The sequence below is a fragment of the Neophocaena asiaeorientalis genome, unplaced genomic scaffold (assembly GCF_003031525.2).
Source record: "Neophocaena asiaeorientalis asiaeorientalis breed wild unplaced genomic scaffold, Neophocaena_asiaeorientalis_V1.1 scaffold120, whole genome shotgun sequence".
Taxonomy (NCBI): Eukaryota; Metazoa; Chordata; class Mammalia; order Artiodactyla; family Phocoenidae; genus Neophocaena; species Neophocaena asiaeorientalis.
Genome location: NW_020185322.1, coordinates 1,144,770 through 1,171,299, shown reverse-complemented (window position 1 = coordinate 1,171,299; position 26,530 = coordinate 1,144,770). Strand labels below are relative to the sequence as shown.

General features: G+C 38.1%; 1 protein-coding gene across 2 annotated transcripts in view; it reads right to left on the bottom strand.

Annotated features, from left to right (window-relative positions):
• UPF2 (UPF2 regulator of nonsense mediated mRNA decay) overlaps positions 1 to 26,104 on the bottom strand; it is a 92,513-nt gene extending 66,409 nt beyond the window's left edge. For both annotated transcript variants that reach the window (XM_024734153.1, XM_024734154.1), the window contains exons 1-7: positions 26,020 to 26,104; positions 20,746 to 21,122; positions 17,498 to 18,277; positions 7,095 to 7,255; positions 3,086 to 3,283; positions 2,452 to 2,601; positions 1,082 to 1,185 (exon numbers count right to left, since the gene is read on the bottom strand). In XM_024734153.1, coding sequence (XP_024589921.1) covers positions 1,082 to 1,185; positions 2,452 to 2,601; positions 3,086 to 3,283; positions 7,095 to 7,255; positions 17,498 to 18,277; positions 20,746 to 21,104 — 1,752 coding nt within the window. In that variant the 5' untranslated portion in view covers positions 21,105 to 21,122; positions 26,020 to 26,104. The remainder of the gene's footprint in view (positions 1 to 1,081; positions 1,186 to 2,451; positions 2,602 to 3,085; positions 3,284 to 7,094; positions 7,256 to 17,497; positions 18,278 to 20,745; positions 21,123 to 26,019) is intronic.
• Positions 26,105 to 26,530: the final 426 nt, after the last annotated feature.

The following is a 26,530-nucleotide window of genomic DNA, read 5'->3' as shown; positions in this document are numbered from 1 at the left end:
TCAAATTTATCCACTGGCAATAAATACTTTTAGTTGTTTTCCTTGAAGTGAGAGGCTCACCTGTTCATGTTAGAAAAATGTCTGCTAAACACCCACGTCTGAATAACCACAGTTTGTCCATCAGTTCTTTCAAGTAAAAACAGTATTCTATGTAAAAAGCAACTAGTTTAGCTTGCAACTCAATCACACAAATGATTGAGGCAACCTTTTCTCGAGGCAACTTTGAGATAGTATATGTGCTTTACACGTCCTTCTTATTTTATCAAGTTAAAAGGAAGTGTACTTGGGCTTCCCTGGTGGCGCAGTGACTGAGAGTCCGCCTGCTGATGCAGAGGACACGGGTTCGTGCCCCGGTCCGGGAAGATCCCACATGCCGTGAAGCGGCTAGGCCCGTGAGCCATGGCCACTAAGCCTGCGCGTCCGGAGCCTGTGCTCCGCAGCGGGAGAGGCCACAATGGTGAGAGGCCCGCGTACCGCGAAAAAAAAAAAGGAAGTGTACTCGAAGACTGAAATGAAACAAAATTACTCCAATTTTTATGGATTCATCAGAGATTCTTAAGTGAAAGTAGCATTGTTCTTTTAATTGCAAATGCACGGCAGTGGCTACTAGTACAGTCTGCTACCCATGCAGCTTGATTCATGTTAAAATGCCAGCAGCTTTACCCATCACCACTTTTGCAAATGTCAAAAACAGTGAAAAAGTGGGGGAAAAAAATCCTAGTATTAGTATGGAAAGAGTTTTGACCTTACAGACCCCTGAAAGTGCCTCAGAAGACACCAGGAATCTACAGAGCATACTTTAAGAACTTCTGGTCTAACACAGTATTTCCCACACTGAGGAATCCCTCTGTGAAGGGGAGAGGTGTCAAGCTAACAGCATTCTAGAGAGTTCGACCCCCAAACACAACATCTACAAATTGGCTACCACTGTATGTGTTTATTTTGAATTCCCATATTAGATTCCATTTGACGAAATGGTTCATTCTACAGCCACAACAGTCCAAAAACCATAGACGTTCCTAATTCAAGCTATCCTACAAGGTCTACGTGCTTGAGTAAAGTCACACAGAGGCGATCATACCTTGTCTATCAGATCACGGTTGACACAGTTGGGCAATTGCTGGAGAAAAGCATCTACTATGAGCTTGAGATGAGATCCAGTGCTGGCTTCTTCATCCTCTTGTTCTAACATGAAATTCGTTTTTAAACAGGTTTAAAAATATATATACATAGACAATATAAGAATAAAAACATCCAGTAAGAAGTTATCTGGGGCATAGATAATCTAGAGCACTTTTCTTACTCATGAAAAAATGAAGCATTTTTTGAGATATTACCCTAGAAAGTGTGGGTATCTTTAGAATCATAACCCTAAATCACTACTGTCTTTCAGATATCAACTATAAAAAGGCAAACTTTTACATGATAAGTCATAAGTTGCATGTAGTTTTATAGTAGATCTGCTATTTTCATCCGCCATGCATGCATCCCTTCTCCCATGTCTTCAATTAACAGTACGATCATCGCTTGCCCTCGAAGGCAATCCATGGGATTCTGATGGGGAAGGGTGCTGCCCAAGCACAGACACCACCACTCCTCTCGGCCACAGGCAAGCATGACACAGGACTAGCCAAGTCCTTCCATGAGGCTTATACACAGACAGTGGGAGACAAGCCCTCCTTTCTTCTGATGTCACTAACTGGTTTGAGCCAAGGGTAGCCTCCAGCCATGCCTCACTCCCTTCATGACATGGATAAACAGAATCTGCAGTAGGAAACAATGAAGCCCATAGAGAGACAGGCAATACTGACAGAAGGTATCTTTCTAATAAAGAATCCTAACTAATAAAGAAACTTGATGGGAAGTATTCAGGAAATAATTAACAATGTGATAATTTTATTACTAAATATAAAACATTACTCAATTATAAAGATAAAATTACCACAGATGAACTGATATACTAATTGTCTTTTTAACTCTCAACTTTCAAATACACTTATGTTAAGACTGTAAACATTATATCAGCATTAGAATACATTAAGGACAATGCTAGCAAGTAGAGAAGTGTAAGAAATATATATTAACATTCAGATTATCACTAAAGTTTGTAGTCACATAATATAGGACATGTAGTATTTCTGTTCCAAATCAAATTCCAGAAAAGTGATAGCCTAGAAACAACAGGAAAACAAGGAATAAAAGAGTAAAGACCCATATTCTCAGGCAAGGACTTTGTGTAGAAACACTAATCAAAACTTGGGAATTCCCCGGCAGTCCAGTGTTTAGGACTCCGTGCTCTCACTGCCGAGGGCCCGGGTTCAATCGCTGGTCAGGGAACTAACATCCCACAAGTTGCAGAGTGTGGCAAAAATAAATAAAATAAAACAGACATTAAAAAAAAAAAAAAACAACAACTAGTCAAAAATTAAAATTTTTGGCAAAAGTGTTTACCTTGCTCATCAAGAAGTTTCTTTGTAAGATCTTCAGCTTCATCTCCACCCTCTAGCTCCAAAGTGTCATCATTAATCTCTAGGTTCTCCAACTCAAGCTCCAAATCGTCAGGACTTGATACCTCTTTATTATCCTTAGGTTCCTTTGCCTCTGTTTGAAATCAAAGAATCAGTACCTCTGAATTAAAAGTCATATTGAAATCCTGCTGCAAAAACTACAGACTCACAAAATCTGCATCGTTTGTCTTAGAATCTACATTTATACCTGGCAAGAAATTTGACATATTCAGATTTTTTAAAATACATTATGTTCACTGAGAACAAAGACCATAACTTCTTTGATTCTGTATGCCATCTGTTCACTGAAGAAATGAACAGATGGATGGATTGATGAATTGATGAATGGAGACATACATGGCATGAGGATCGGTGGTAAAGATGAGGGGAAGATAAAGCTGATTAGATAAAGTGAACTCAAATTAATTAAGATGTCCATATTATTCTGTCATTCATTTAATCTAGTGACTCAATGTTCGTATTACAAAACTAGTAAATAAAAAAAAATTTACAAATATTATTTTGAAACTAATCTTTATAGCACTTCAATATAAAAAAATTTGTCCTCCAGCACTTACCTTTGTAATCATCCTTGTTGGACTCTTTACTCTGACAACTTTTTTCATTATCTTTAAACAAGATGGCTGGAACAAAAGCTTTCAAATCAATGAGGTTCTCATAAAAATTCCGAGCATCTTCATCCTCCCATATACCACCTTCCAAGTCATATTCTCCAGGTTTACCAGGTGTAAATATATCAATTCCAGGCCCATGCTCTACAATAAAGTAAATCACAAGGAATTAAAACCAATAAACCTTGAATGTTTTGATTAACAGATGCTTCTTCAATCCACAAGCACTCTGAACTGTTCATGTAACAATCTTTACCAGAAAATCACAAACTGTGTTTTAAGTAAAGCTCTAAACCAGGACAGACAAGAGGAAAGCACAGGATAAAGATGCTTTTCTCTTAAATGTTTTAAGCAACTGATATGAGATTAAGTAGCTATTTGATATATTACGCCCACCTTCATAAAACTTAAAACCAATATAAGAAATATATAAGCCTGGTCATTCCTAAACATCCAGCTTAAAGTCCCACCTCCCTTATGAAGCATTGTTTTAAGACTTGCAACCCTCTGTACAATTTATATCATAATTATCATCACAAGTTTATGGTTTATCTTACCATAAACCCTTAAGAAGCAACCCTCCTTTTGGTATTTACTTGGTATAAGACAGATTGCCATAAATGGTCAATTGATAAATAACTGGAAAGGAAGGGAAGGAATGATGAGGAAAATATATATATTTCAGTAGAGAGTGGAAAACCATGTATAACACACACACACACACACACACACACACAGTCTACCTTACATACAACTACACTTTCTTAAACTCAGAGCATTAAAAGTAACTAATTTCCTACTTCATGATCATGAGACCATTCATGATTTTATCTATCCTCACTGTACATCTCTCCAAACTAGAGAATGATCCTGCAGATTAAAATTCACCCTGAGGGGTTCCTTGGTGGTGCAGGGGTAAAGAATCCTCCTGCCAATGCAGGAGACAACGGTTCGAGGCCTGGTCCAGGAAGATCCCACATGCCGCAGAGGAACTAAGTCTGTGCGCCACAACTACTGAGCCTGTGCTCTAAAGCCCGCGTGCCACAACTACTGAAACCCGTGCACCTAGAGCCCATGCTCCGCAACAAGAGAAGCCACCGCAACGAGAAGCCCCTGCACCGCAATTAAGAGTAGCTCCCGCTCCCCGCAACCAGAAAGCCCACGTGTAGCAACAAAGACCCAATGCAGCCAAAAATAAATAAATAAATTTATTTTAAATAAAAATGATGGCAGAACTTTGTCAACTTTGTTACACAGCATTTACATTTACATTGTATTAGGTATTATATGTAACCTACATGATGATTTAAAGTATATGGGAGGACGTGTGCAGATTATATGCAAATACTAAGCCATTTTATATGAGGGACTTGAGCATCGTTGGAGGTCCTGGAACCAATCCCCTGCAGATACCAAGGAAGGACCATAAATGTATTCACAGTATACAACGGGTATTTTCTTATTGAGGATGTAAAATATAAAACACCTTCTTGTATTATAAAAGGACACTTTACAAATATTTCACTCTTAGATTTTTAAGTAAATAGGATTTTCAGATAGTTTTAAGATTAATAATGTATTAACATTTATCTATCGAAAGTAATTTTTCAAGTAGTTTTTGTGATATGTTAGAATAGTATATTAGGAGCCTTAACAAAAAGGAAGTCTAAAACACCTTAGAAATAATATGGAAAGTAACTCATCTTACAAAATGATAAACAATTTATTTTATAAAACTGCAAACTAGGCTTTAGTTCTAAGTAACAATTTAATATAATATACCATTCAAAACAACTAAATTACCTTGGTTGTTTGGCCTGAGGCAACCCAACACTGGAGCCTACCTGGGCTCTTTGGTGGGGCTAATGGCAGACTCTGGGATGGCTCACACCAACAAGTACCTCCCAGAACTTCTGCTGCCAGTGTCCTAGTCCCCATGGTGAGCCACAGCCACCCCCCACCTCTGCAGGAGACCCTCCAACACTAGCAGGCGTGTGGATGAAACGCTCTTGGTGCTGCAACCAGGAGTCAGTGCTGTGCCTCTAACGTGGGAGAGCCAACTTCAGGACACTGGTCCACAAGAGACCTCTCAGCGCCACGTAATATCAAACGGTGAAAATCTCCCAGAGATCTCCATCTCAACACCAACACCCAGCTCCACTCAATGTCCAGCAAGCTACAGTGCTGGACATCCTATGCCAAACAACTAGCAGACAAGAACACAACCCCACCCATTAGCACAGAGGCTGCCTAAAATCATGAGGCCACAGACACCCCAAAACACACCACCAGACGTGGACCTGCCCAACAGAAAGACAAGATCCAGCCTCATCCACCAGAACACAGGCACTAGTTCCCTCCACCAGGAAGCCTACACAACCCACTAAACCAACCATAGCGACTGGGGTCAGACACCAAAAACAATGGGAACTAAGAACCTGCAGCCTGCAAAAAGGAGACCCCAAACACAGTAAGATAAGCAAAATGAGAAGACAGAAAACACACAGCAGATAAAGGAGCAAGATAAAAACGCACCAGACCTAACAAATGAAGAGGAAATAGGCAGTCTACCTGAAAAAGAATTCAGAATAATGATAGTAAAGATGATCCAAAATCTTGGAAATAGAATAGAGAAAATGCAAGAAACATTTAACAAGGACCTAGAAGTACTAAAGAGGAAACAAGCAACGATAAACAACACAATAAATAAAATTAAAAATACTCTAAAAGGGATCAATAGCAGAATAACTGAGGCAGAAGAACGGATAAGTGACCTGAAAGATAAAATAGTGGAAACAACTACTGCAGAGTGGGACGGAGACGCAAGAGGGAAGAGATATGGGGACATATGTATATGTATAACTGATTCACTCTGTTATAAAGTAGAAACTAACACACCATTGTAAAGCAATTATACTCAAATAAAGATGTTAAAAATAAATAAGTAAAATAAAGTAGAATCTCAGCCTTAAAAAAAAAACAAAAAACTAAATTACAAATAAAAATAAGCACAGAAATATTAGTATCGCAAATGTCCAATTCACTTTATTACCTATCCAAGAAATAAAGTAAATCTTTCCAAGTATGGTTTAAGACAGGCCCCTGTTAGACACAATCTAAGGATATCTATTACAAAAGAACCTGAAGGGACTTCCCTGGTGGGGCAGTGGTTAAGAATCCCCCTGCCAATGCAGGGGACTCAGGTTCGAGACCTAATCCGGGAAGATCCCACATGCCGTGGAGCAACTAAGCTCGTGCACCACAACTACTGAGCCTGTGCTCTAGGGCCTGTGAGCCACAGCTACTTAGTCCATGCACTGCAACTACTGAAGGCTGCGCACCTAGAGCCCGTGCTCCACAACAAGAGAAGCCAACACGATGAGAAGCCTACGCACCACAATGAAGAGTAGCCCCTGCTCACTGCAACTAGAGAAAGCCCATGCACAGCAACGAAGACCCAACACAGCCAAAAATTAAATAAGTAAATTTATTATTAAAAAAGAAAAGAGGGCTTCCCTGGTGGCGCAGTGGTTGAGAGTCCGCCTGCCGATGCGGGGGACACGGGTCCACGCCCCGGTCCCACATGCTGCGGAGCAGCTAGGCCAGTGAGCCATGGCCGCTGAGCCTGCGCGTCCAGAGCCTGTGCCCCACAACGGGAGAGGCCACAACAGTGAGAGGCCCGCATACCGCAAAAAAGAAAAGAACCTGAAGAAATTCATCGTATCATATGAATTAATTATTATTCTCTAAGTGCAAAGCCTTTTCCATTCAGAGAAGCATTTCAAGTGGATTTTCAATGTTCTTATTAGGTCTTAATACTACTTCTTCATTTAAAAAATTTTAAAGACTTTTCAAAACATCCATTTTAAATATTACACATCTGAGAAGACTAAAGATATAAGTGATTATTGTCTACTAAAAAAAATCACAATGTTTGTTTTTAAGGATATCTTACCTTCTGGTGTTGGTTTGTCTTGAGGAAGATCTGGCATATTTTCATCCAAAAGGTCTGCTAAGGATTGAGAATTTGCCAGCAGCTTCTGATAAGACATAGCAAATTCCTCATACTGTTTATGTCTATCTTCGCTCAGCTCTCCTTTAGAATGTAGAATACGCCTATAAACAAATGATGAAATAATCTTATCAAAATAGATGGGATCATGTATTATTACACTGGGAATGTTCCATAAAATTTGACTTTATCACACAAGCTTATTAACACAATCTTCTTTAACAACTTATTTTTAATACTTAACTTTCATGACGTATCTGAAATTAAAACTTGTACAGCAAATTCACCTAAACAATTAAAGTTTTTTAAACAATTAAATTTCACATTGGTTCTTCAGAAAACATGAAGTGTGATTAACAATTATGCTTGCAGAAATATAAAATTCAACAGTATACCACTAATTTTTAGTATTTTGTTACAGCCATATTCTCATCAGACATACAAGTTGGTTTTCAAAAACAGCATGTTATAGAAAGAATCAGTACCTTTAAACTTTCACAATGATTTGATTCGAGATTATCTTGAAAAAGCCTACATCTTCCATGTAGTCAATTCTCAAGCTACTGTGCAAGCACTCGTTATTTATCCATTTAACAAATATTAACTGAGCAAACCCACTTAATCAAGGCCAGGCCGCCCTGAGGAGCAGAGGACACAAGTACTCCTGCACTCTGCAAACAGTTCACTAATAAGCCACCCATAATTAGAAATGTAAAACTAATGAAAGTTTTCAAATTGTATAAAGTAAAAATTTTACTGTAGTAGTTTAGATGGTTGAAATGTCTATAGCTGGACCCAATTTTTCTACAACTAAATATTTATGTAGTAGTGTAACATCTGAAATTTATAAACCTTAATACAATATGGATTTCAAACATCAATTATAAATTGTAAATTAAGTCATTTTCAAAAGTAATATTTAAAAGTATTTTTTATTCCTTGAGTTTCCTTATGAACAGTGAAGAAAATGAGAGTTTTGTGTGTGTTATCTCCTTAAAAGTTATAGAAAATGAAGTAGAAAATCCATCCCTACACTTATTTATCCCTGCTTATTTGGAACAATTTCCAAAGTTTCCCATCTTATCCCATTCTTATCCACAGAAACTTTTGTTTAAATGCTACAATATTCCAAATATCAACATTTTCTATTTTTAGGAATAGTAGTTCCCATTTACAAGCACAAGATAGATCAATACAAAGATCAATTATTATTCATTAAATCCAATTCTTTTTTTCCCCAAATCTGGCCTATTAGGATCTAAAGTGAGAATTTTTCACTCATTTTCTTGTGATTTAAATACACATCAGACAATATCGTTCTACAAATAGATAAGTAAAATGCCAAGATAGTTTAACCATAATAATCCAGGCTAAAAAGTATTCCTCTAACAACACTGTCATTAAGGAAGTTTCTTTCTCTCTTCAAACATATATTTCAGACTAACTTTACAGGCAAAAACAAAGTTTCTTTCAGTAAGTTTTATGAATGAATTTTTTTAAAGCAAAAACCCAAGCATTTAAAAATATTCAAGCCATGAAAGAAATGACTGACAATACTTTAAATGAGCTTGTTAGAACTTTTAATTAGAAGTCATGTCATTTTTGAAGTTAAAAAAGCCATTAAAATTAAATAATTTGAATAAATAATACTCAAAGGCAGGCTACTCTAAAATGTTCTACAATTATTAGGAAAAATGTTAATTAATAAAAACTTGAGTTTATTCAGAAACAAATTATGTTAAAAGGGATAATAGTTCCAAGGGATTTCAAAACCTCTAATGACAACTAAGATGCAAAATTATTTCAGCTTGAAATGGAATTGGAAAATATCTCGAAATACCATGAACCTGGAACTTTATTTCTCTAATAAGTTGACATTCTGGTCATCTGAAGAACATACACCCAGTTTAGGTTATACAATATTCATTAAGGATTTATGACATACAAGCTGTAGCAAGGTGGTGACTATTTCATCAGAACAGAAAATGAATTCTTTTTTCCAGTATCAACTTCACTTTCAAACTTTTGCCTGGGAGTTTGCATGGGTAAATTAAAAGTGACTGAATTCTATGAGGGGTCCCTTTGTATGCATTCAGTTCCTTTCCATTTCTCCTGGAACCAGTTAAAACTTTGAAGCTTCAGAGATATTCTTCGTCCTCCCAAAACCTCAATTCCACGATTAAACTTTTAACAGTACTAATTTACCTAACTACGTAATTTATACGTGTTTAGGTTATTGTCTAATGAGAATAGTGGGGAGGGCGGTTAGATTTTGGTTGACTGGTTTTCTAATCGAATCTTATACTACGCACTCAGAAAGCAGTACAGGATACCAATGAAATGGCATTAGAAGAGTTCTGTTATACACAAAACTTATATAGTCATATGTATTTTTTCCTTGACCATTTATTTAATATACATTTCCTAAACATCTGACAAATCCTATAGCATGTAATAAGACTATAGACTTCAAGCAAAGAAAGAACCCATCACAGGTACCTGAAAATTCAAAATCCCTGTCATTTAGAGGTTCTAATGAAATTTAAATGAAACAGTTTCTAGTTAATGTACTATATAAGTCAGTTTTTATAAGTTTATGAAGTCCATATGGAAGTTTTTCAGTTTGATTAAATTTTAGACCTGTATGAGGGAACTAAATATACACAGCACCTTTGACCAGAGTACCTTTTCTGTACATCAGTATAAATCTCACCAAAATTTCTTATGTAAATTCCATGGGAATATATCACTAAGCAAAATCAAGTTAAAGATATGATTCATAGCATATCACTTTAATTACAATCTCTTCAGAAACACATCTATTACACAAAGCTGCTTTGAAGCCATTATTCTGAGATTGTCATAAACCAGAGGTCAGCAAACTTTTACTGCAAAGCGCCAGATAATAATTATTTTAAGCTTTGCAGACCATATGGTCTTTGTTGCGACTACTCAACTCTGCTGATATAGCACAAAAGCAGCCACAGACAATATGTAAACAAATGAGTGTGACTATGTTCCAATAAAACTTTATTTATGGACACTGAAGTATGAACATCACATAGTTTTACTATTTCACAAAATGTTCTTTTGATTTTTTTGAACCATGTAAAAAAGTAAAGACCATTCTTAGCTCACCAGCTGTACAAAAACGAGTGGTGGGCCTAATCTGGCCTGCAGGCCATAGTTTGCCAATTCCTGTCATAACTGGAGATAACTGAGTATCACTGTTAAATATATTATAAACAAGTTCATTCTCTCTCCTAGTATCACTGAACAATAGGGAGGAAATAGTACCATAAAGATATGAAAAGTAAGCAATGAAAACAAAACTAATTCCAAGTCTTATTCACTGTAATAAAAAAAATAAGAAAGTAGACCAAATAAGAAAGTAGACTTCCTTCACCCAAAATATGAGATATCACTATCTGGGAGGACCCCCTAAGGTACATCAATCCTTGATTTCTGGAGTGTTTTTTATATTTAATATTAATTTAACTTAATATTGTAAGACTGACAGAAAATTTCAAATAGTCCATTCTGGAATCTAGCATTATCTCTCATAAATAAGAAAAGCCACAGATGCCTCAAAAAATTCCAGTATTGAGACATTCGGTTTTCTTTTTTTCCATTTTTTTCATTTTTATTGTTACTGCCTGACTTTCTTGCTATTTCTTTTATTTTGTATAGTGTTTATTCTGTTGTTTTGTATTGTTTTTAAAAATGAATTTTTAAAATAACCCATGAAAGTTTAAGAAGTTTAACATACAAATTTTCAAAATCATAAAAAGGCACAAAGAGAAATTCTCATTCAAAAACCTTTCTGAAGGATTGAGCAGGCAATATACTATTAATGGTGAACTAACATTTATTGAATACTTACAATGTGCCAGATATTGTTATTAAATGCTTTTACACATATGAGTTCACTGCATTGCTCACATGTACCTCAGAGGTAGAGTGCTATTGTTATCCCATTTTACAGAAGAGAAAACCAAAGCACAGAGATGTGAGGTAACTTGCCCAAAGTTACAGAATGAGTAAATGACATCTAAAACTTGAACCCAAGCAGTCTGGCTCCAAAGTCCATTCTCATAACTACTGGATTATACTGCCTCTCAAATAAAATTTAAATTATCCACTTGGTACCTTATTTTGAATTAGGATGTCTCTCAAATGCATATCAAAGGCAAGCTTTCCCACATTGAGGTTCTTGTTTTATATTCTCTTTTGGGTCCTTCTTTTGTTTGGATTTGACTTTGTAAGTCCTGAGTAGCTAATGAGTTTACTAGACACCTTAAAAATAAGTACTAGGACTTCCCTGGTGGCGCAGTGGTTAAGAATCTGCCTGCCAATGCAAGGGACACAGGTTCAAGCCCTGGTATGGGAAGATTCCACATGCCACAGAGCAACTAAGTCCATGCGCCACAACTACTGAGCCTGAGCTCTAGAGCCCACAAGCCACAACTACTGAGCCACGGGCCACAACTACTGAAGCCTGCGCACCTAGAGCTTGTGCTCCGCAACAAGAGAAGCCACCATAATGAGAGGCCCACGCACCACAACCAAGAGTAGCCCCCGCTCACCGCAACTAAAGAAAGCCCGCGCACAGCAACGAAGACCCAACACAGCCAAAAACAGAAAAACAAAAAAAACAAAAAAGAGTAGCCCCTGCTTGCCACAACTAGAGAAAGTCCACGCACAGCAACAAAGACCCAAATGCAGACAAAAATAAATAATTAATTTAAAAAATATATAACATTAAAAATAATAATAAAAAAATAAGTACTAAATGCAGATGAAAATGAGTACTATGGAAGATGTGAAAAATACAGAATGAAAAGGTAGGAAAGAACCTGATTCTATCATTTGCTATCCAAGTCACATTGGGCAAGCTCTTTAATCCCTAAATCGGATCTATCACCTTCAAAATACAGGTACTTCTTTCAAGGGTACTGTGAGGATCAATTGAAATCATACATCTGATGCACTATGTCAATGTAAAACAGTATTTTCATGAAAAAAAAGAATGCCAGAGCTCACTGTAGAAAAAGCAAGAACTTCAAGGCCAAGTATTATTTTGATCTTCTATTAGCCAAGTTAAAAAAGAAAAAAATCTTGAAAAGACCACAGAAAATCCATTTTAGCTTTGCTCTTATGCAGTCATGCAAAACAACATAGAACACATGGCCAAATCTTGAAAAAATAACCATGAAGCAGACCCATGAAAAACTACTAGGTTTCACTTTTCATCTCCTTTAGCGCTCTATCAAATTCTCATGAGAACTTAAATTTTCTTGTGGTTTCATTTTAGAATTTGGTTACAGATGTTGTACAATCTTATATGAAAAGAGACTAGAGCAATAGTTAAGCATAACTGTACCCAAAGATTTATTAACCAACTATGTCAAAGTCTTTGACTCAGAATTAGAAATTATCTGGAAGGAGGTAATAATTTTGAAGCACTTATAAAATTGTTAAAGCCTCTGTAAGTCTAAAGCACAGTGATATAACATTTTAATAGTGCTTAAACATTACTACACAATTTATTAAACAAGGCAAGGCACAACTTATCTGGAAAGAATGTGAAAGGTAAAAGCAACACTATTTAATTTCAGGTTGATGTGTTTTCAGGTTTCAACACTGTTAAAGTAATGCCTCATGAATTTGCAATAATAAAAGAAACCTCTGGCGAGGGCGGGTGATGAATTGGGAGACTGGGATTGACATATATACATTAATATGTATAAAATGGATAACTAATAAGAACCTGCTGTATAAAAAAATAAATTCAAAAAAAAAAAAAGAAACCTCCCTGGTTTTATTAACACGGGAAAAGCCTACATTCTACCTACATTTTTCTTCCTTACTAAACTTTAAATCATTTACTGCTGTTGGACTGAGCATGCAATCATGAAGGTCATAATTCACCAGTACTGAAAAGAGAAACATACCCCCACTCCCACCAATTAATAAGGAAAAAAAAAGAAATTAAGACACTTGAGAATTATTCAAGCAAGAATTCTGACTTAATATCTGAATTCATGATTTCACTATACTGCTAGAAATGAACTGTTACATAATTAACATCAAGTTACAGCTAATAAAATTAAATCATTTATTTACCCAATTTTTATTAAATGCCAAAAAAATACTAGATTATGTTACCTTAATGAGAATAATATCTCAAAGTACAAAGCATTTCAAGTATAAAGAGCACTGAACATAAAAAACAAAACTTAGCAAGTAAAGCTATTAATTCTAAATTGGCAAATATTACTAAATGATCTTTTAAATGTGTAAATATTAATTCCCCAGATCAATCACTTAACCAAATGCATTTTAAAAATAAGATTTGTACTTAAAGTATGAAAAGCTTATAAATTCAAATTTATTAGAATTCACCCAACGCTACGGTCAATTGTATTGCTAGCTGACAACTGTAAATCCCTCAGGGGGCTAGAAACAGAAGTAGCTATCTAAAATCTAACAGCTGAGATAATAGCTGAGATTCCATAGGTCTTATTCAGTCACCGTCTTCATTCATTCATTACAGTGTTTTTAAGAAAACACCAGAGATTTTATTACTCTATTTTTTTAATTGGTTAAATCAATTTTTAAGTAAAGACTTTAATGAGTACAGACTAACACTTCACAACCCCTAAGCACAGTGCCATCTCCCAAGTTAATTAAAATGACCAAGAGCATTTATAATCCATAGACTGAAAATATAGTCACTTTTTTAAAACCATCATTATGAGTTATTGAATAAAGGCTTAAAGTATTTCAACTATGTACGAGCATTAAATACTCACTAGCTTGGCACTTAGATTTCTAGCATTATCATGCCTAAGAGAAATCTTACTGGGAAAAAACGATTGCCTATGATTTATTCCTATGATACAGAAAAACTTCAAAACACCTACTGGACAATGATTGGGAGCAAGAAGCTTTTGGAAACTGGTCATTTTAACTGTAACGTACCCTGTTAGAAGTAAGGAGACTAACATTAGGCCAAGTAGGGACTCTGCACTAACCAATTCCTCATGTCTTCTTTGCTCAGTCAGGCATTTAAATTCTCACTACAGAGGCTGCTCAAGTTGAAGCTATCCTAAGGCACGAGTGACTTATTAAGCTATATGCCAATTATTTTCTACATTGTGATTAAGATTCTCACATTCCCCCAGTCCAATGCTACCATCTAATTGGACAGTCCCTGCGATAAAATAACTGCTACCATGCTAAGGTCAATTTACACTTAGTAAATAACCTCCTCTAATAACCAACCATAGTTAATAGTTCTGTATTAAAATGAGTAAGTTTCTAGGAAAAGGCCATAAAGCTGTGCTCTCAACACAAGATCCTGTTCAAAATTTTCTTGCGTGACTTTAATAACAAAAAAAGGTCTCCTTATCTAATCTAAATGTGACCAGTGCATAAGTACAATTAATAATATACACATCATTGGGACTTCCCTGGAGATCCAGTGGTTAGAACTCAGTGCTTTCACTGCCGTGGCCTGGGTTCAATTCCTTGTTGGGGAAGTAAGATCCCACAAGCCGCGCAGTGCAGCAAACACACACACACACACACACACACACCCCATCATCATCGATTATCATTAGGCTAACATAATATGCCAAAAGTATCTAAATAAAGTTTCAAAGAGGTAAGTCTGTATTAGGTATAAAAAAATTATTTCACTAGTTCGATGTGAAGAACTGGCTGGGCAGCAGTTCCTCTGAGAAACTAGTCTTTAGGTGTAACAGAAAGTCAAGACTGACAAGGCAGCTATAAAAACTAATGGAATTGTAGGTCACAAGTAGATAAGAAGGCATCCAAAACAAACGTCCTAAGGATAGTGAAGTGTCTGGAAATCATGTAGCATACTGAGGGAACCAGAGGTATTTAGCCTGGAGAAGATGAAAGGGAAACATCTTGGCAGTCTGCAAATATTTGAGACATCCTGGTGTAAAAGAAGAGACATGTCACATGCCAGTGCTTCTCAAACTATCTGCCATAAAGGAATAATTTTCTTTCCAATCACAGCACAGCTATAAAACACAGTGACAATATCATGGCAATGGAGAATTGCTATCAAAATGTCTAAATGGTTAGTCTCAGTTTCTCAGCGTTAATTCATTGTGAACAGGTAAACAGTTCATGGACCCCCCACTTTGAGTAGCTTTATTCCGTCTGTATCAGAAAAAAGAAATAAATCAAAGGGAACCATTACATGGGGCATTAAACATCAGCTTGAATTCCTAGCAAATAGGTATGTCCAACAGTGGAATGGCTCAGAGCACTGAGCTCGAGAAGTTTTCAGAAGGATAATTTATGTCAGATAATCTATAAAATGGATTCCATTTTGCATTGGAAGGATGACCAGATTAAATAATTACAGACTCTCTACCCTATAAGCTTCTGTGAGGCCAATCAAAAACACACACACAAAAGCCTTAAAGTAGCCAATAAAAAGTAATCAAAACATACTTTCAAAATCAGCTGTGATGTATTAGGTACGACACACGAGAAATGGAAAAAGAGTAGAAAACTTGGGGAAAAAAAGAAAGAAAAAAAAACAAAAAAACTTTGGGGCTTCCCTGGTGGCGCAGTGGTTCAAATCCGCCTGCCAATGCAGGGGACAAAGGTTCGATCCCGGGTCCAAGAAGATCCCATATGCCGCGGTGCAACTAAGCCCATGCTCCACAACTACTGAACCTGCACTCTAGAGCCCGTGTGCCACAACTACTGAGCCCATGTGCCACAACTACTGAAGCCCACGTGCCTAGAGCCTGTGCTCCACAACAAGAGAAGCCATGGCAATGAGAAGACTGCGCACTGCAACGAAGAGTAGCCCCCACTCGCCACAACTAGAAAAAGCCACAGCCAAAAATAAATAAATTTTAAAAAAGAAACGGGGCTTCCCTGGTGGCGCAGTGGTTGAGAGTCCGCCTGCCGATGCAGGGGACACGGGTTCGTGCCCCCGTCCGGGAAGATCCCATATGCCGCGGAGCGGCTGGGCCCATGAGCCATGGCCACTGAGCCTGCGTGTCCGGAGCCTGTGCTCCGCAACGGGGGAGGCCACAACAGTGAGAGGCCCAAGTACCGCAAAAAAAAAAAAAAAAAAAGAGAGAAGCCACCACAATGAGAAGCCCACGCACTACAACAAAGAGTAGCCCCTGCTCGCCGCAATTAGAGAAAGCCCGTGCGCAGCAACGAAGACCCAACACAGCCATAAATAAATAAATAAATTATTTTAAAAAACCAGTCCTTGCTATTCAAAAGCAAAAAAACGAGGATGCTTTTTTTTAAGAAACATTAAGGAGCACCGCTGCCATCTTAAATTCTCACCTCTTAGTGATCTTCAGCCACCAAGGATTTTTCCATATAGTCTCTGCACCTATCTTACCCCTGACCTAACTGAACTACCGGCATACACTATTGCAGTCTTTTCTGGCTGAGTCAATCACCTTCTAGTGGTAACTACTTAAACCAGTCAGTCCTCTCCAACTACAGGCTTATAGGAATAAGTGTTCTCCCCCCGACATGCACTTTAAATAGTTGTAGAGTATCCAACCAAAGGCTACTGCTGTTGCCTCCTTTCTGTACCCCTTCAGCCCTCCTCCAAATCCAACCCTCCATAAAGTTGACCTAATACCCACCAACTGCATCTACTTCTAGCTTGTTGATGCCTTCTAGGTGCAAATGCTACACAGTAGTCTACAGTATCTTGTAACTGTCAAAGGTGGCCTAAATCAGACACACACATTCCTTTAGAATTTTGAATGGATGTCCCCAGGAGAAAGACTCCCATAAATGCATAGTTGCACTTGAATAATTTTTTCACAGCTACTTTGGTACACTATTTTCCAAATTACTAATCTAAAATATCACTGATAATGAATGACTTGTTTTCTTAAAAAGCAAGTATCAACAGTGACATCAATAAACTTAAAATACAAAACAATGAAAGCAAACCTGTTATAGAGAGGGAACAGCGAAACACACAGAAAAATAGCAGATAAGTTAAAGTGACAGAAAAAGAAAACTTATCCCTCAACATTAAGGAGTTTTTTAAATCACAGGAAGAAAACAGATCCACAAAGTAAAAATCACCACATACTTGCCGGATTTCTTTCAAAATCAGAAACAAAATCTATCGAAGACTCACATTTAAACATGAGTACTTAGATTGTTACACTGTGAAATTTTCCTGGAATGTTAAGAAATCACCTGCAATGAGCCCTTTTCCAAAAGTTCTTTCAGTGGCATGAAGACTTTAAAATTTTTTAAGTATGAGCTCCAAAACAAATTCTCATTTCTGAGAAACATTTGAAAATCACCTGTTTTGTCTCTCAGTATTCTGTAGCTCCCTGTGGTCCCTTTTCAGGTGTTTGGTCAAAGACGTAAAGTATTCTTTTAAAAGATTCTGGAAAGGTTGCTGTTTCTCTGGACTAATTATCTCACTAGGAGGAAAACTCAAATTAAACTTCTCTGCAGCACTCTTTACTTTCCTTGGTACAAGTCCAGCAATATCATCTCCACAATGTCGACAAAAACTAATCACCACAGAAACATGGGTATGGGATTCCCGATCAGCATTAATAATATTTTTTAGCTGTTCATAGATTACGGAAAGACCTTCCTTGTCAGTGAAAATCCCAACTATTGTCAATTCTGCAATGAAACGCAAATCAGTTCTTAACTTGGTAATGTTAGGTGTTTTCTCTTCTTTCCTTGCTTCAAAATGTTTTTTCCAAACCTGAAGAAGTGACGGGGCAAAGTCGGCGTAACGCTGGTGAAAGAGAGAGCATAAGTGCACAGCACAATTCACGTCAGATATTTTTAGCTTTGCTTCCACAATAGAAGCTACAGCCTCTGCAATGTACTTGCTTAAATTTAGGCCATTAAAATCATGGGACAAGGAGTCTCTCTGTTGTTCCGTAATAGTTTTTAGTTTCTTGACAAAAGCGGTATTTTTCTTCAAACTTGAGTCTAGTCGGCTAAAGAAATTTTCCTCTGGTCGGTTGTCTGGAGCATTTTGGTTTCTGCTGCGAAGTTCCTTCCTTAACTGATGTCGTTCCCAAGCCTCCTGATGAAGCTGAAGGGATTCCTCTTTCTCTCTATATAAAAAAACAAACAAATATGTAAGTAAAATACCCTGTATATTTTGAAGCATCACTGATGAATCCTATAAGAGTGAAAGCCAATGAAAAGGTGATCAGAAAAGCAACAGAATCCAAGAGGAACAAAAGATGCAAGAGGCCCTTTCACTACTAAAGACATCTGATTAATGACTTAAGATAATGAGAACCCATTCTGATAACACCAAAAATGGCAGAGCGGAGGATTCTGAATAACTAGATTAAAACTCATTCTGCCAACTGGCAAGCTAAATGGATAAAACACTTTTATTTGTCAACTCTAACTCAATAAAGCTGAAAAAAATAAATAAATGGATAAAACACATGATGCTTAATATGAAAAAACTAATACGTTTGAGAAAGATAACCTAAAACAAATAAAAGCATTGGGAAAACAGAAAAACAAAAAATGTCCACAAAGAATATTTTAATTAAAGAATAAACATTATAAAAGAATGCATTAAAATGTTTTGAGATGTTACGTACCATTTCTCCATACTTCAACATTAAACAAACCTTTATTAATAAAAGTACTTGCTAGGTTTAGGTCTTAAAATTCAAGTGTAATTAAGAAAGCTTGTATAGGAACCAGAAGAACTATAGGATAAAAGCACTTTAATAAAAGGTTAACAGACTCAGTGTATCCTGAAAAGAATAATTAAAAACAAATCTACCTATGTTTCCACTAAAAAGATGGGACATGTTTAAACTGTAGAAGCAGTAAAATAACTTGGGCAGGAGTGGGAGAGTGGAGACAATCTGACTTTGAGGTTTCTGAGATACCAAAATATGTAGCTTTAAAATATAAATTTCTAATAAAATAGATTTTCATCTTTCTGAGATAACCATCCCTGAGCTACCCTATAATTCTATGATTTTTCCACTAACAGCCACAATATGTTAACAGAGAGTTGCATCTACCACTGGGAACAGGGACATGTGAGTATCTCTTGGAAGCCTCCCAGCCACACAGAAACGCAAGATTAGCAGTGAGAGTACACATTAAGAAAGCATAACTCATTACGTGTATGCACTCAAGAACTCCATTACCATCTTTATGAGAAACACTTTGATATATAATGAATATATATATACATACATACACACACACACACACACACACACACAAGGTATTTATTTATATTTATAAATTTACAGGTGAAATAATGTGATGCTTTAAAATACTCCAAAGGAAAAAAATGTGAATTGTTGATGCTGCGTAGATGGGGAGGGGTGGTAGATCATTTCATTCTACTTTTTGCACCCTTGAATTTTTCCCAGTAAGAAGTTGGGGTTTTGGTTGCTGTTGTTTTTTTAAGCTCTTTGTATAGGAGGGGTGAGAGAACAAAACTTACAGTGAAATTAAATATCCTTGTGAATTGTTTTTTTAAAACTAAAATAGAAAATAAGCAAGAAACTCTCAAGAATCATGGTTCTGAATATTCCAAAACAGGTCACTACTACTGCTTTTCAGACCCAAGGCTCCAGTTCCTCATTAAAAACAGAGGTACAAAAGAGCTTTGGTAAGAAAGCAGGTAGCTGAGCTGTTCTAGAGATTCATGAAAATTCATGTTTGCAAACAGCTTTTTAAATTATATATATGAAGGGAGGAGCTCATGCACTATTCAACAACTGTCATTTCTGCTACATCCTGGTAGTCTTCCCATGAGGACTACCTCATTTTTCACCAGTTCATCATATCACTTGCACAGATTTACATGGTTAAAAGTAGATTTAGATAAAGATAAGAATGGGAGGCATTATGGAATTGTACCTAAGGACAAAAGTTTTAAAGTCAGCCCAGCATAGGTTCAAATCCCAGCTGTTCTACTACTTACTGTGACCTTAGGCAAGTCATTTAACCTCCTGAAGCTTCATTTTATTAATGCGTAAAATGAGGATCACAGAGCTTACTTCATTAGACTGCCTTGAAGACATGTACTGATACAATCGTAGTGCCTGGCATACAATAAGAACTCAACAAATAGCAGCCATTTAGAACTAAAGATTTTCGGGAATTCCCTGGCAACCCAGTGGTTAGGGCTTGGCACTGTCACTGCCAGGGGCCGGGCTGGATCCCTGGTCAGGGAACTAAGATCCTGCAAGCCGCATGGCACGGCCAAAAAGAAACAAACAAACTACAGATTTTCAACTTAGAAAGATGGCATAAGGTACCATGAAAAAAAGCCTTTTTAAAAAACAAAAACAGCCCAGATTGCCCCACACCTCAAAAAACACTTATTAAAGATTACTATTATTTAATTTAAAGAATGAAAGCACTGTACGCATGCAGCTCGTCAGTAAAACTAACAGAACAAGTAAATTAAGATACTCCCAACTCTCAAGAAACTGCACCCTGGAAGTTTTATTTCAAATAATCACTGTTTTTCCAAAACATTCCAATCTTCCCATTCCTGCACATCAATAGTCAGAATAAACGTTCTTACTTCAACTGGGCAGCCTCTTCTTCCTGCTGACGTTTTGCCTGCTCTTCTTGCTTCTTTCTCTCTTCTTCATGCTTCTTTTTTTCTTCTTCCTCTTTTTTCTTTAATTCTTCCTCTGCCTTCACCTTTTCTTCTTCTTTTTTCTTGCGTTCCTTGTCTTCTTTTTTTCTCTTATCTTCTTCCAGTTTCTTCTTCTTATCTTCAGGGACCTTAATAACCTCCTTCTTGGCGGTAAGCTTGATCTCCTCTTTTGGTTTCTCCCTGCTGCTCACTGGCCGCCTTTCACTGCAGTCTTTTTCCTTGCTGTTTAGTAAAGATTCTTTTTCTTCCATACTTGCCGGCTTTTTACGCTCAGCTGGCATTATGTTACCCAGGACAATCTGTAAGAGTAAAAGAATGTCAGCATTGTAGACGCAGTGACGTTTTTTAGTGACGTGACACTATTTTGTTAAGCAGAACATATTAATGCAACTTGGCAATTGTGAGAGATTAAATAAAATGCATGCAAAACGAATACTATTTCAGTGATAAAATTCCATATTCTATCATTATTAGTTATGCCTATGTCTAAGTATTTTTTTTTACTTTTTATTAAGGAAATAATCAAACACAAACAGAAGTGGAGAGCACAACATAAGGAACTCCATGTAACCGTTCCCTAGATTCAACCACTGTCAACTTCAAAACAACATATTTAATCATAAATACTTCAGTATGTAACTGAGAACATTCTGAATCAGTTTTACCCCCCCCCCCACTTCACAGCCATTAAGAAATGCTGGTGACACTACTTCATACAATATTCAATACAAGTATCTAAGTGGGAGCATAAACGAGCTCTTGCCTCCTATGAAGACTCATAAATTTCACCTCATTGCTCTAACCTTATCGAACTTTCAAATACAAAAACTGTTAACTATCCCAAACTGGACTAGACCTTTCATCTCTTTATTAGTGTTAGTCAAAATTAGTTTATAAATAAACATAATAATGATTATAAAAAAACTGTATATTCTCTTCTACATCGGCCAATACAAGGGCCACCAGCCCAGGGTTTCTCAGCCTCAGGACATCTTGGGCAAGACAATTCTCTGGATGGGAGGAGGGAGATGCTATTCTGTGCACTGCACAAAGTTTAAACGCAGCATCCCTGCCTTCTATCCAGTAGATGCCAGTAGTATCTCCCCAGTTTTAAAAACCAAAAATTACTCTGGACATCTCCAAATGTCCCCTGGGAGGAAAATCACCACCAGTTGAAAACCACTGCACTAGCCACATGTGGCTACTTACATTGTAAATTAATTAAAATTAAACAGAATTTGATATTCAGTTCTCCAGTCACTATCCATATTTCAAGTGCTCAACTCTACATGTGGCTAGTGGGTACGGACAGTGCAGATACAGAACATTTTCATCATCACAGAAGATTCTTTTGGAGAGCACTGGTCTATAGTACAGGTTCCATACAATTAACTGTAAATAAACTCTGGAACAAAAAATGTATTCCCCATCAAAATTCATGATTTTCTTTTCTAAAAATACATCTCTACTTAGAACTTAATGTCCTCATATAATTTCTTTTATGGACAGTACTTCATGTTTTAATTCCTAAATCATCTGAAAGTTGTACCCAAGATAATCAAAATACTTTCCATTTAAGAAATATAGAATGACTTTACCTAGTTTTTTTTTTTACAAGCTAAAGACAGAGTACTCTTTAAGTATTTTCAAATATAGGTTTTAAATTACATCAATAAAAACTAGGTTAGCAAAGAAAACATTTGCAATAATATTTTATAGACACAAAGCATTTATTTCATCCCTCTAATAAAATATTACCACAGAAAGACAATCTAAGCCAACAGAAGCACTTTCAGTAATTTTTGGAGGCACATGCCATAGTCTGTACCTTCTCTCAGCCACCTCTTCCTTTCCCTTTCTCTGTTTTTACTCTTATTCTCCTCCACTTCCATGTTCTATGCATTTTTTTGGACAATGACACCCAAAGGCTTTAGTTAACACCATTGGTAGAACTTGAACAAAAAAAGGCTGTTAATCCTGTTCAAACAATCATTAAAATATATAAGAGCATAACTACATATTTACGTGGTAAGATACTGTTAATATTTATATTATCTGGGAAGTGTAGTTATCAATTTCTCATGCAGCTTCAATTAAATAACCACCTTTGCCCCAAAGCAAGCAAACTTTCAAAAGATTGAATACTAATAGCTACTACTCACTGGTACCAGAGTAAACATCTTACATACATTATCTCATTTGATACTAAAATCTTTATGAGGTGGGTATTACTTTCCCTATTTTATAAATGAGTAAATGGAGACCTGACCAGGTAACCTGACCAAGGCCGCCACAGCTAGTGACAGAACTGGAATCTGAACTCATACTCTTAACTCAAGTTATGAAGAACCTTTAGAATATGAAACTGTCAGCTGGAAAACTTGACAACAGATACTGACTACAACAAATCAGAATTACGTATCTCAGAGTAGAAAGAGTCCCTGATAATGGCTATGCAGTTTTCACATGATGTTTCAACTTCTGGCATATTCTCTGCTAAAATATATGGGGACAGGTAATTCCTAGGTAACAAGATAATCTTACTTAGGAATATTTGTAATTCTATGCAAAAAATAATAATAATGTTTATACAGAATTTGTATTTTGTTGTGAAGCAGCAACCAGCAACATTTCAGCTGATACGAGGAAGTGTAGTTCTCAGGATATAAAAAAGAATGGCATCAAATTTTATAATTGATATCTCATCTATGAAGATGAAATTAGACATTAAGTTCTGTTAAAACATTAAGAAATTCACTCGGAATCTGACAAATTCATAAAGGATCATCATTTATTAGCACAAGAGTCTCCCAGACTTTTGTGACTCTCCCCAGTACTCAATTATTCAACAGATTTTTAAGTGCCTTCTACATCAAACTGTAGTAGTCATTCATGAATAAAATTCTGCTCCAAAGCATGGCAAAACAGATTCTCAGTAAGACCCTTAAGTCTTGGGAGTGGTATCTCCCCTGAATCATTTCATCCCTGTATTACAAATATATACCCAAAGTACACTTGGAACTAAATTTCAGTGAACAAAAAATACGATGGAAATCTAAAGGTTCATGTAGAGGCAGCAATGCAATATGTGAAAGTTAATATGAGCTTTAAAGTCAGTCAGAGTTTTAAGTTTGCATCCCAACTCTGCAAACTGCTAGCTATGGCAACTGGCCAATGTAACTTCTCTGAGTCTATTCATCAGTAAAATGGAACTATTGCTACCTCTCTGGAATTACAGACTTCTTAAATTTCTAAACCAGTAGCAGCATGAGGAAGGCATTCAACAAATGTTTATTCTCTTTCACAGAGAACACTGAAAAGTTCATCCTAAAATGAGAGATTTTTCAAGTTAGGAGTACTAGATTTTACCTCCTCCAATTCTCAATCTTTACGTTGAGTGACCTGCCTTAGATTACACAACTAGTTTAGTGGCTGGGTTGAAACTCTGTGTCCAGTGCTCTTTTCCACTATACGCCCTGACTCTAAGATTTAGAAAGACAAATAAAAGATACGAACAACATGATTCAGATCAGTATGCATTTGTACCACATCAAGTTTCAAAAACTGAACTGTGTTAAATTATATTTAATGAAATGCTCGAATTTCTTTAAATTATTTTAATAAACTCATGCTTTAATAAACATCTATTTTACCTAAAATGTTTCACAAGTTTTTCAAATAAAAACTAAAACTTTTAAATAGATTCTATCTCAAAATAAGGTAAAAATTAGTGACCTTTTAATTGGATATGATTAGCTCTTACAAGCTATTTTACTGAGTATAATTACATTCACACAGTCCTTAAAAGGAAGCCATGCTTTAAAACCACCTTCCTAGCTCCCAAAATAGTGTCTTGGCCTTTGGGCTGTATATTTTCTTTGGTTTTCTAAATATACTCTGAACTTCCAGAAGAAAGTAAAAACTACTTTACTGGCAAAACAGGTACTAGCAATGGCGTGTACGGGGAGAGTGCAGAGAAAGGGGTGTTTCCCTTTCAAAGATATTCCTTCGCAAACTACCATATGGACGATGTATGAAATCACAAAGAGACTGCTCTGAAAATACTCCAGAGTAAAAGAATGCTGTTTTTTCTTTTCATTCTCGGTTATTCATTCAAAATGTTCTAAGGGCAGAACCGCACAGGGGCATTACCTCCCAGTCTTCGACTTTAAAGAACGTCCTCAGTATAAAGGACTCTTTCAAAGCTTTTACAAATTTCACCAGAGTTCAAAAACGATTTTCTCGAGGAGTTGTACAGTCCTCATGAACACGGAACAACTCTGCTAAAGGAGCAATGCGAGTAATAGTTTTCCTCAGGTCTGAGGCATCACTGCGTACAAGCCCCAAGGGAGCAAGAGAACTGACGGTTCGGTCCAGAGTGTCCCCTCAAGCCTGAAAGCTGGCTCTGCTTGGCCAACCTGGAGACCAAACACCCCACGATCGTCCGGTTACTTCAACAGGGCCAACAAGAGAAGACCAGGAGGCCCGGCATGAAGGCAAAGTGAGGAATCACCAGCCCACGGGACTAAAAAACAAAGTACACCCACTAATGCCTGCCCCAATACACCCAAACCCCTTCCCCTACACCCTCGTCTCCCACAACCCCCTGCTCTTGCTCCACACGCCTCTGCCCGACACGCTTCCCCACCACAGCTCCCCTTCCCACGCGGGTCCACGGTCACCTTCGCGCACCATCCCTGCCCCAACCCGAACTTCGCACCCCACACTCTCTCACCGACGGAGCCCGACACGCTCCGGCCAGTCTCCCCGCTCCACATCCTCCCACACACACACCCTCCCCACTTCCTCGCCCTCGCTTCCCTCCCGGCTCCCCGAGCGCTTTCCCCAACCTCCCCTCGCTCTCCTCCACACCCCCAAACGGCTGCAGCCCGTCACGGCGGGCTCCCCGCCTCCGGCCCCGAGGCCCGGCCCGGGCATGTGGGGCAGGCACCCCCTCAACCGCACCTCCTGCCTGCCCCGGGCCAGGGGCTCCCGCGTTGATGGGAGCCTCCGGAGGAGAGGGGTGTGAGGACGACGCCGGACCCGCGGTCCGGCTCCTGCTCGCCACCCCCGGAGCGCCGGGGTGCGGAGGCGCCTCTTGGGTCCCCCAGGGAGTACGAGTCCAGGCCGGTGCCCCCCAGCCCCGCTTCCTCCCGATCGTTGGAGCGGAGGGGAAGGAGGTTCCCCGGGACTCACCTCGAGCCTGTTGTCAACATTAGCCCCGGGTTTCCCAGCACCAACTCCAGCGCTCGGGCTCTCCCCTCCCCTCCCCCAACCTAGCTCGCAGCCGAGGGCCCGCCTTCCCTCAGCTCCCCCTCCTCCCTCCGCCCGCCGGCCCTCCCGCCCGCCACTCACCAGCGCTGCCGGGCTGCGAGTGGGGGCGGGGCGGAGGGAGGTGGAAAGGAAGCAGCTTTCCGTGCGATTGCCAGATCGAAAACAGCCCGGTGCTTCCTTCCGCCGGCATCCCCACGCGCTTAGCTTAGCTCCGGGGCGGAGAATCGCGAGTAAATACTCAGAAAGGTGCCACACACATAGCGACTGCTTCAAATTGCCCTGTCAATGAGAGGAGCGAATTTTTCAGACAGGCAGTCCTCAGGGCAGCCACAACCAGCACCTCTAGCCAGGACCTCAAGGGAGGGGAGGAATGTTCCGAGGACCGGAGGCAGGAAGTGGATTGGTCGCCAGGAAAGGGAAAGCTCTGGAATTG